The sequence below is a fragment of the Octopus bimaculoides genome, chromosome 4 (assembly GCF_046866305.1).
Source record: "Octopus bimaculoides isolate indiv1 chromosome 4, ASM4686630v1, whole genome shotgun sequence".
NCBI classification, from domain to species: Eukaryota; Metazoa; Mollusca; class Cephalopoda; order Octopoda; family Octopodidae; genus Octopus; species Octopus bimaculoides.
Genome location: NC_142931.1, coordinates 147,076,810 through 147,089,309, shown reverse-complemented (window position 1 = coordinate 147,089,309; position 12,500 = coordinate 147,076,810). Strand labels below are relative to the sequence as shown.

Sequence of the window (12,500 nt, the reverse complement as noted above, 5' to 3'; positions counted from 1 at the left end):
TTCCATTTCAGATAGTTGTGAACAAAACATTTATAAGAGACAGTCCCAGATTCCGGCATCGTGGTATTCTATTAGACACAGCGCGGCACTACATTTCTGTACCGTTGATATTGAAAAATCTGGTGAGTATAAGAATCAAGCCTCCACTGCTAATGTATTAGCGATGATGTAAAGTACTTCTATGTTAGAATCGAGACTGCAGTCACCCGTTCGACTTTTTGACAATTTGATGTATTTTCCCCCTCATCCATTCGGGAATGATTAATAAAATACTATTTCTGCATGGCTGGTTTGTGGAATTGTTAGAATGTCGGAATGGATGGTTTGCGCTCGACTGAAAATTTCACCATGTCTTACATGTCTCTACTCCCTCGTTTCCCTTCTTTTTAATCTCACTGAACTTCAATATCCTAACAGATAAAATAAAATGTGTAAATGCACTGTTCATCACCAGTTCACTGTTGCAGATGTTTGACCAAACTCCGACATTATTATGACAATCAGCAGGAAAATTGTATTGTAATTTTTTTTTCGTCAGTGGTGATCTACAAAAGCGCTAAAAACGGTCACTATTTATTTCACACGTGAGAGAGAAATAATGTTTATGTCAAAACAACTTTAAAAACTTTGGGAGACGTGAAATAATTCGATTTTAACGGCAGAACTCGAAGTGGATAAAGCTATAAATAAGAGTGTGTAAATATTGGTTTTTAATTTTTGCACGGGGCCAGCAATTTTGAGGGAGTGGGTAAGTCAATTACATCGATCCCAATGTTGAATTGGTACTTGCTTCATCGTCCCGGAAAGGATGAAAGGTAAAGTCGACCTCGGTGGAATTTGAACTCGGAACGTAAAGACGGACGAAATACCGCTAAGCATTTTGTTCGGCATGTTAATGATTCTGCCAGCTCGCCGCCTTAGTAACGTGTAACTATTGAAATAGAAGATGTCGGTTCTGATTCCTCTTCGGCTTTTTGCCTCCAACGGTTTCTGAATTCAATATTTATACGTTATTATTTATAACTTTATCGATTTCGAGTTCGAATATTAAAATTGGTTTCTTAATATGATCGCCATTTGAAACATAGGAGCGATTATATTTAGATCTGTTACATTTTGTTTGCCGTAAATCAATAAGCTGGTCACTAACAATGGAGAGGAAGCGTGTGTGTCGGAGAGAGAGAGAGAGAGAGAGAGAGAGAGAGAGAGAGAGAGAGAGAGAGAGAGTTCGGGAGTTCGGTAGCTGTATGATAAAACTATAAGTGGCTTTACGGTTATGTGGTTGTCGGGTTTAAATTAATGTCACGAGTGTTCCATGATCTTATTGTTTCAGTTTCAGGATTTCCCCCTGAAAGTCACCACTTGCCTAACAACCACAATTCGGCAAGAGAAATATTAAATATTAAATATTAAAATATTAATAAACATTAATATATTGATTTCGGAGTTATAATACTTGCTTGGCAACAGTTTTGATCTGAGATCATGTGTTGAAACTGAAGTAGTTACATCGCGGAAGATTCACATTAACCGTTTACAAACCAACACACACAGACAAACAAACACTTCTACATACAATTTTGTTTATTTCTTAATAATATCGAATTCTATAAAGTGTCGAAGGATCGCTGACACGGAACTAAATCATTGATCAGGTCACCGATGTGTGACGAAAATCTATCGTCGTCCACCTGCGACCAGATCAATGACTTTATTGTATGTAACGATATGTGTGCGTATTTTTTTTTTTTTTAGATACAGTGATTAATTTTCTTTAATAATTAATTGAAGTAATTTCCCTAATGATCCCAAATTAGTCTGACTGCCTATTTCCGTTGAAAACGGGAAAACTATAAGACCAGCCGACGGAAGCTGTCGTTCATCTATGTGGCAGCTTCACCTGCATGAAATGGCAACGGTTAAATCTCCCTCAAACTATATTCTGCTGGCTAAAAAAAAAAAAAAGGAAAACTAAAGCACAAATTAAATAATTTATTCCTAAATACCTCTAAAACTACGGGAGAGTCGCGGTTGGAACATCTTTGATTATAGATCTGATCAAGACCGACGTGCGACTAAACAATAGCAAATAATAATAATAATAATAATAATAATAATAATAATAATAATGTTTTGCAAAATCCTAGTTTGATGCCCTCTTGGCTAGTTAATGGTTTAACATTCCTGCTTCCAAAAAATGAGGAAACACACGAACCAAAAAATTATCGCCCCATAACCTGCTTAACAACAATGTATAAGACACTAACATCTGTCCTAACCGAGTACACCTATAGTTTTTTAATAGAAAGTAGCATATTCCCTAATGAGCAAAAGGGATGTAAACGTGGATCTTATGGTTGTAAAGATCAGCTACTCATCAATAAGATGATCTTAGAAGATTGTCACAAGCGACACAAAAACTTGTCAATAGCCTGGATAGACTATAAAAAGGCCTTTGATAGCCTACCACATAGCTGGATTAGGAAATGTCTGGAAATGTATAAAATAGCTCCTACTCTGCGAAACTTTTTATCTGTAAGTATGAGATCATGGAGAACCACACTGATGTTGAACAATGACAATGAATCTCTAAATGCTGGAGATGTAAGAATTTCATGTGGCATTTTCCAGGGTGACTCACTATCACCACTCCTCTTCTGTCTAGCCCTAATACCGCTCTCAAAATTGCTCAATGATGCACAGTATGGTTATAAAATATTTGATTAAAATATAAATCATCTCATTTACATGGATGATTTAAAGCTCTTTGCAAAAAATGACCAACAACTCAAAGGCCTACTAGCGATTGTTAAACAATTCAGTGATGACATCAGGATGCAATTTGGCCTTGATAAATGTGCAAAAGCTACCTTTATCAAAGGAAAAATGACAAATACATCTAATGTGAACCTTGACCAGCAAAATGTCATAAAAGAGTTAGAACCAGCGGAGAGCTACAAATACCTAGGGGTAATTGAAGGGGACAATATCAAGCACTCAGTGATGAGGGAAAGGATCAGAAGAGAATGTTATCGCAGGGTGAGAGCAATACTGAAGACAGAGCTGAACGCGAGAAACAGGATCGAAGCGATCAATGCTCTAGCCATACCAGTCGTGACTTACAGTTTCAACATCGTTAACTGGTCAATTACTGAAATATGTAATGTTGACAGAAAAATACGAAAACTGTTGACAATGCATAGAATGCACCACCCTAAGGCAGATATAGAACGTCTTTATCTGCCAAGAAAAGAAGGAGGCCGAGGACTTTTACAGCTGGCATTATCAATGAAGGTAGCCACAATTGGCCTAGACACCTATCTGAAAAACTCTGAGGACTGGATGCTAAAACTTGTCTTAAAATATGAAAGCAAGAAAGCATCTTACTCAGTAACAAAACAGGCAAATGAATATCTAAGTGAATTCCAATTGCAACAAATTCAAGAATTAGACGAACTAGAAACACCTGCAGAAAAAGCTAAGCGCTTGAAAACCCGTGCTAAAATTGCTGCCTTAGCTATTATGACTGAAAAATGGCATGGAAAACCTCTCAATGGCAAATACCCAAAGAGAGCGAATAATGCAGATATTGACAAAGCCCTTACCCACCAATGGTTAATGGCCTCTGGCTTGAAATCAGAAACAGAGGGGTTTATCATAGCAGCCCAAGATCAATGCCTACCTACAAAGAACTACCAGGCCAACATATTAAAGACCGGCAGCTCCCCATTATGTCGTATATGCCAACAACAAAATGAGACCATCGATCATGTTGTCTCCATGTGCAGTCTGCTTGCGCCTACAGAGTATCTCAACAGGCATGATAGAGCTGCACAATATATTCACTGGGTAATATGCAAAAACCTGGACTTGCCCCATGATAAAAACTGGTGGGAACACAAACCACTCCCAGTACTTGAAAATGATCACATTGCACTCCTCTGGAACTTCACCATTCAAACTGACAGAAAGATAGACGCAAATAGGCCAGACATCATACTGAAAGACTTCAGACAAAAATCATGCCTCCTCATTGATATGACTGTCCCAATCGATATAAACGTATCTGTCAAGACCTACCAAAAACTGAGCAAATATAAAGATCTTGAAATAGAAATTAGCAAAATGTGGAATCTGAAGACGAAAACAATACCTATTGTCATAGGTGCCCTGGGAATGACAGCGAAACGGGCTGATTACTACATAGATCAGATTCCAGGAAACCCCAAAATGGCTGAAGTTCAAAAGATAGTGCTCATGGGAACTGCCCATATCCTACGTAAAATACTGTCTATGTGATCTCAAATTTTAAAGCAAATACATAATTTTCTTATGGTTTCTTAAACATTCACTTGAACAAAACTGTACAAATCCAAATATATGGTACCCTAGGCATAACACCTACATGAACTTCTAACTTGTTGTCTCTTGAGGTCTCTGGGTGAGACTTGGATCCAACTTGTACAAATGCAAAACAAAAGTCAAACATAAAATAATAATAATAATAATAATAATAATAATAATAATAATAATAATAATAATAACAATAATAATGCAGTACCAGGCAGTAGTTCTCATGGCTTCTGATCTTAACTGATTGGAAGTGTTATCATGTACATTATTTTGTCTTGGTATAAAAAGATGGGCTACAGCAAATATTCTGCTCAATACCACAGATTTGCTTGTCAGTTGTTTGACCTTAACCAGTTGAGCATGGCTCTTAAGGACTGACAATACGTGTATCTCTGATCTTGAGCAGAAGTAGTGGGGGAGCATCATAGCCATGTGTTGAGAGGAATTCTTTGGGGTTTGGATAATTCACCTCTGGAAACATGGGTATTTTGTTCATCATCCTTAAACAACCCTCAATCAGGGACCTTTTGAGCGGGATGGGCTACTCGACCTGAAGAAAATTCTAACTGAGCCTCACCTGCAAGGTCATATGCCGTTTATCTTGATATGAGATCACCATGTCGCGCACATTTGGTTGTGATGCATGTCCCTGACGTACTCTTATCAGACGGGTAGTCATGATGGGTATACTGGGCTTCGTATATTTTACCCCAGTGTCACTTTGATGGCATGCACTGCTCTCTCACTCAATAATAATAATAATAATAATAATAATAATAATAATAATAATAATAATAAAAGGAATATATATTGGCACACGGTCAGCGATTCTAAGGGAAGGGGTCAGTCAATGACATCGGCCCCAGTAATTGACTGTTCCATTATTTTCTTTATCGGCCCCAAATTAATAAATCCAATGGTAATCCGAGTTAATCCGCATCGACACAACCATTATTGTCTCGGGTATTTGGTCTGCCTTGAACCCACAAACCGGATTTCCAAGACATTGAGGCTGAGTATATGATTCGCAGCCTGAACCCTAACCCAGTCCCCCCCCCCCCGCAGGAGTAACCCCAAAGTGTCATCACTGCTACATATTTCCAGATGAATCGGTTGGAGACAGCGTCCTACCCGATCCGAGAATCGATCCTGCTGCCTAACAGTCACGCCCCACCTACATACACACACCCTAACCACTAAACTATACACCTCACTCGAAGCAAGAAATTATTTTGATAATTTCTGCTTTAAATAAGTGAACATTACTTCCCTTTCTCATTCACTCTTTCTCTCTCTTTCTCTCTCTCTCTCTCTCTCTCTCTCTCACACACACACTTTCTGTGTCTCACACTGTCTCACTCTCTTTCCCTTTCTCACTCACTCTCACTCTTTCTCTCTCATTGTCTCTCTCTCTTTACCCCTCTCTCTCTTTCTCTATCTCGCTCTCTACCTATCTATCTCACCCAATGTTAAATAAAGACAGGCTTTAGTGACTGCAGCCCAGGGACCTCCGTCAGCTGAAGGACCTCCAGAGATGAAACCAAAATTTATTGAAAACTTGACTGAGGGCCTCACAGGGCTTGTAGCACAGCGGCCCACAATATCTTAACCCAGTTCTGACCTCATCACTTGGAAATTGTCAACAAAATCTTTTCTATTAAGCGTAATTATCTATTTTTGTTGGTTAATTTAATGGAAATTAGTGCAATTATTTGCAATTAGCGTAATCGTTAACAGTTAAACACAAATTAAATTGTGGAGAATTGTTGACGGTTAAGTATATTATTGCGTTTGAATTCTATTTCAGGACGCGATGTCATACAACAAGTTCAACGTGTTACACTGGCATATCGTGGATGACCAATCATTTCCCTATGAAAGCCGCACATTTCCTCAGATGTCACAAAAGGTACACTTTACATTGTGTTTTTTGCTGTTTCTGTTGCACATGGCGTACCCTGGTGGTCAGCTATCGTAGGGGAGATAATTACTTCTACATCAAATTAAGGCAGGATTGAAAGTTTGAATTATAGATCGAAGAGTAAGGAAGATGGTGCACAGAATATACACATTTAATATTTTCTTTCACTCTTTGAAGAACTTTAAATTTCAGTCATTGAAAGGCATTTCGTCCTTATTTCGAATCAGTAGGTCATTGGATTTCTTAGATTTAGATATCCTTTTTAAATCTAAGAACTCCACCACCTATTGACATCGAAATCAGAATTTTTCACAAAATGCAGACATCTTGACAAGTTTCTACAACAGAACTGGAGAACATCACCCTCTCCGGATTAGGCACATAAGCTCACAAACTTTAACTTTTCCCTGTCGAATTAGCCTTCACCAGCCATTGCTACTTCCCATTCTAACGAACGAAGGGGACATAACTTGTGTCTTACTTCCTCCAAGATTTTATTCTTGTTTCTTTTCTTTTTTTTTCTCGGTCTGTCTCGTTCTTTCTAAATTTTTCTCAGAGAGCGGGTTATTCTTTGCCTGAAATATCACAGGATAGTACACAGAACCCCATAGAAGCTCATCCAATTTATGTACTATCGGAGCATGAAACTTATGGTATCTCACATTTAAAATTTGTGTTTATTAAATATTTATCTCTCTTTGGTTGGAGTACATCTTTTGGGTTGATCCTAAAAATAACAGAATGGTATGCCATATATATGTATATATATATACGTATATATACACACACACACACACACACACACACACACACACACACACACACACACATATATATATATTATTTAATAGACACAAGGCATGTCTTTATGTGCCATTAATAGTTTCTTGTGCTGAGAACATGCCAAATAATGAATTATAACATGTATAAAAGCTCCGCACAATCATTAGGAGACGTTACACGTGTTATAATTCATTGTTTGGCATGTTCTCAACTCAAGAAACTGTTAGTAGTACATAAAAACATGTATTGTGTCTATTAAAAATATTCATCTTTCATCAAATGAAGTGCTTTCTTTTGTTGATCTTACTACCATCACGAAACAATACATTATATATATATATATATATATATATATATATATATATATATATACATATATATATATATATATATATATATATATATATATATATATATATATATATATATATATATATGTATATATATATATATATAAAATGTATTGTTTCGTGATGGTAGTAAGATCAACAAAAGAAAGCACTTCATTTGATGAAAGATGAATATTTTTTAATAGACACAATACATGTTTTTATGTACTACTAACAGTTTCTTGAGTTGAGAACATGCCAAACAATGAATTATAACACGTGTAACGTCTCCTAATGATTGTGCGGAGCTTTTATACATGTTATAATTCATTATTTGGCATGTTCTCAGCGCAAGAAACTATTAATGGCACATAAAGACATGCCTTGTGTCTATTAAATAATATATATATATGTGTGTGTGTGTGTGTGTGTGTGTAAATATAGGATAGTGGTACAACAATGCACCAATATTTACTGGAAATAGCAATCGATAATATACGACGCTATAGTAAAGCTTCACTGTATACACATACTGGCAAAAATGTTTGCGGGCGGCAAACTTTAAAATTTCATCTGACCTGTAGGAAGAACAGTAAATAAATGTACAACCCAGATGTGGATAATCTAGGACCTAGGTTTCGATCTTCCTAAATTACGTTTGTTAACGTAAATTTGATTAGTTCTCATCAGCTAGATTCACCTAGACAAAATCTCAAATGTCGCTACATCAATGCTAGTATTTACTTAAAGGGTTTAGTCGAAGAAATCGCCCCTAGTACGTATTTTTGTGCCTGGTATTTTTTAATCTTACCTTTTCTTAACCTGATATTTCATTTTAAACTTCAGGGTGCTTATTCCAGTCGTTTCACCTACAGCCAGTTTGATGTGAGCAGAGTCATTGAATACGCTCGTTTAAGGGGGATCCGCCTGATACCTGAATTCGATACTCCGGGTCATACGATGTCCTGGGGTAAGGCGTTTCCCTGTAAGTACCAACTATGTCAATACTCAGAGTGTTATCCTGTCACGTTGAAGGAGACAGTCCAAACAGTCTTAATTAAATTTGTAAAGTGGTGTTGAGCTTTATTGAAATACTAAATATTTACGATATCTGCGGTTTATAACTGATTTCATTGTCAGATGAAAAGAAATATTCTTTTCAACTTTAGGCACAAGGCCCGAAAATTTTGGGGTGAAGGCCAGTCGATTAGATCGACCCCAGTACGCAACTTGTACTTAATTAATCGACCCCGAAAGGATGAAAGGCAAAGTCGACCTCGGCGCAATTTGAATTCAGAACGTAATGGCAACGAAATACCGCTAAGCATTTCGCCCGCTCGCTGCCTTAGATGAGAAGAAATCTGACTAAAATCATTGACGCTTAGCGAATTCATGAAAGGCAAGAGCGAATTTTGTTTTGAAAAAAGATCACACACACACAGACACGCCCTCTTTCTGTCTCTCTTTCTTTCTCTCTCCCCCTCTCTTTCTCTCTTTCACACACACACACACACACATTCATAATTCGTTATGTGCTAAAAGAGCAGTATTAGATTACAATCAGGCAAATCTCTCATAGACTTCTGAACGAAACCTTTTTAGTAAAATCTGATGCGCCGAATCTGTGAAGGAAAGCTGTGTATAAATATTCCATCGGCACAATCCTCTATCTTGTATCATTTTGTAAGTTTTATTTGATTCTGTCTTGCAGTCTTGCTGACACCTTGCTATGTAGATGGACAACCTGGCCGTGCCAACTACACGCAACATCACACACACGAGGTGTTCAATCCAATTTATGAAGAAACATACGAATTTCTGAAAAGGTTCTTCAAGGAAATTATTGAAACATTCCCAGACCGTTATATTCACCTCGGCATGGATGAGGTTTATTATGCTTGCTGGTAAGAAATGGTCGTTAAGAGTTCAAATAATAATTCAAGACCACGGTGAGTGTCCCTAGACGTAATCTAGTAGCAACACAAAGAATATGGTAATTCATTTCATGACTGGTTCCTGGAATTCATTCTCCACAAAAAATAATGAACGAAAATACACACACACACACACACACACACACACACACACACACACACACACACACACACACACACACACACACACATCAGTCACAGTAGGGAGTCGCTAGCGCGTAGAGAGTGGTAACGTATTCCATGTTTTCGCTGTTTTAAGTATTAGTCTTATCGTGGCCAGACATACACACTACCACAATCTTCCCGCCTTTGACTTAACGGAACATCCAGAATGTTAGAGAGAGAGTGAAGGAGAGAGAGAGAGTGAAGGAGAGAGAGAGTGAAGGAGAGAGAGAGAGTGGGGGATGGTGCTCGTGTTTATCTAGCGAAGAACTCCCTTCTCTGCCCGATCAAAATCCTTTTGTCGCCATTCACGACTTAATCAACGACATGCTCTCTCCACTCCACGTCTGCTTCAGGGCTGTTAAAAATGATAACAAAACAATAATTTCCATTGCTATTAATTCCTGAGTTATAAAATCTACGTAACTCCTCAAATAAATAAATAAGCAATTAAATAAATAAATAAAGCTATTTCTCTTCAACAGGAAATCAAACCCACATATAATAGAATTCATGCGACAGAAAGGATTTGCTGGAGACGAGTTTTATAAACTGGAGCAGTATTATATAGAAAGGTTGATGGCGATTATCTCACACTTGGGCGGAAGTTACGTCATATGGCAGGATCCGATCGAAAATGGCGCACTGGTAGAGGAAGATACTTTTTTTGTTGTTCTAACATGATACTACTTCATTATTTTCATCATCCATTTATACATACATACATAATATATATATATATATATATATATATATATATATATATATATATATATATATATGAATGTATATATATATACATGTGTATATGTAGCTATGTGAAGGTGAGTGGTTAAGATTAGATATCTTACATTAACTAGTTTACTGCTTCAAACTTCAGAGTTGAAGATTTAACTGGAACTTTCTGAACCGACCAATGAATTTGGTAGATGGAAACCGCACAGAAGCTCGTCATGTATGTGTGTATGGGTGTGTATGTACGTGTGTGAGTGTGGTTGCCTCCCATCGATGAAGGACCAATAAAAAACTGGTGTTGGCCTGACTTAGCAGGTGCCAGATTTCAAAGCGAAACAAGTACTGGGTTAGATTTGATCGACTGGACCCTTCAAAGCCTGCTCCAGTATGGTCGTAGTCCAGCGACTGAAACGAATAAAAGAGTGTTATAGGGCATACCCGGTAGCTGAATCATCTCAAATGGTTTTGAGGACGAAATAAAACAGCCGTTAAGATCAGCTGTGTTCCTTGAGTAAACCTTAGCTTAACATTAACGTTTGCTTGATCCTTATTAGCTACTCCGACAGAATTGCTATGACATCTCTCAACAACCCATGAACTTCAAAACAACCTGATTAATCAATAAACTATTGTATTTGAAACTTAGACTAACTATTTAGTTGCTACAGTTAATATCAACACTCTTCGTTTATCAGTTGAGTTTATCTCCGAATCAATATTTACAATCATCACGGACCGTTTATTATCAGAATCGTTAGAGTGCATGACAAAATACCTTATGTCATATAGTTACGGCTCTTTACGTTTTGATTTCAAACATTGGACAAATTCATTTCTTTATTCTTACTTCCAAGTTCGATAAATAAAGTACCAATCAAGTACGGGGTTGAAAGAATCGACTATACCCTGTTTTTGTTTCTCTCTAGCCCTAGGCCTCCTAAGGCTAGCTACTCGGCTTCCTTGGCGTATAAGTGACAAAGAACACAATATTCCCTTGAACGGGACTCTGGTATGTTGCAGAGGTTCAAAGCCAGAAATGTTTGAGGAGGGGTGGGGGCGAGTCGATTACATCGCCCCTAGTGTTTGACCAGTACTTATTGTATCAACCTCAAGCGTATGAATATCAAAGGTGACCTTGGAAGAATTTGAACTCAGAACATAAGTAAAGTCGAAACAAATACGGTTAAGCATTTTTTCTGTTTTTGTCTGACCCCGTAACGATTCCGCCGCCAACTCACCACTTTAATGGATTTGAAATGATAATAATTATTACTTCAACTGATAATAATAATAATTATTATTATAGGCGAGCTGGCAGAAACGTTAGCACGCCAGGGGAAATACTTAGCAATATTTCGTCTGTGTTTACGCTCTGATTTCAAATTCTACTAAGGTCGACTTTGCCTTTCATCCTCTCGGAGTCGATAAATTAAGTACCAGTTACACACTGGGGTCGATGTAATCGACTTAATCCCCTTGTCTGTCCTTGTATGTCTCCTCTATGTTTAACCCCTTGTGGGCAATAAAGAAATAAGAAACGTGAGGACGCCGGGCGAAATGCTTAGCGGTATTTCGTCTGCTGTTACGTTCTGAGTTCAAAATCCGCCTTTCGGGGTCGGTTAAAAAAGTACCAGTTACGCACTGGAGTCGATGTAATCGACTTAATCCCTTTGTTTGTTCCCTCTATGTCTAGCCCCCTGTGGGCAATAAAGAAATAAATAATTATGACATCCAATACTAGGGCAGTGAGCTAGCAGAACCGTTAGCACGTCCGATATAATGCTTAGCGACATTTCGTTCATTCTGAGTTCAAATTCCACCGAGGCCGACTTTGTTTTCGTCCTTGGGACTGAGGAAATAAGTACCAGATACGCACCAAAATTTTAGGCCTTGTTCCTACAGTAGAAAGAATTATTCTTTCAGATACTAATGTGGCAGAAATGTTAATATATCGGACAAAATGTTTAGCGGCTTCCTTGCGGCTCTTTTCATTCCCACTTTAAATGTGGCCGAGGTCAGCTTAGCCTTTTATCCTTTACTCATGTTTTTATAATCGACTTTCTCCCTCCTCCTAACATAATTGGCTTTGAGCCGAAATTTAAAACCATCATTACTTCCAATTCTTTCTCATTCCAGCCGAAATATGACACGTTGGTTCAAATTTGGAAGGATACATCGCTCTGGGACATCTACGATAACTGGCAAAATTATTCAATGATGGTGGCCCAGAAGGGCTACAAAATGATTCTTTCTTCATGTTGGTATCTCAATTATGTGAATTAC

General features: G+C 37.7%; 1 protein-coding gene across 2 annotated transcripts in view; it reads left to right on the top strand.

Annotated features, from left to right (window-relative positions):
* Positions 1–12,500, top strand: part of LOC106878756 (beta-hexosaminidase subunit alpha) — a 31,211-nt gene that overhangs the window by 9,927 nt on the left and 8,784 nt on the right. For both annotated transcript variants that reach the window (XM_089351698.1, XM_089351697.1), the window contains exons 5-10: positions 12–122; positions 6,161–6,262; positions 8,233–8,371; positions 9,098–9,290; positions 9,968–10,130; positions 12,354–12,500. The exon at positions 12,354–12,500 is cut by the window's right edge and continues 49 nt beyond it. In XM_089351698.1, coding sequence (XP_089207824.1) covers positions 12–122; positions 6,161–6,262; positions 8,233–8,371; positions 9,098–9,290; positions 9,968–10,130; positions 12,354–12,500 — 855 coding nt within the window. The remainder of the gene's footprint in view (positions 1–11; positions 123–6,160; positions 6,263–8,232; positions 8,372–9,097; positions 9,291–9,967; positions 10,131–12,353) is intronic.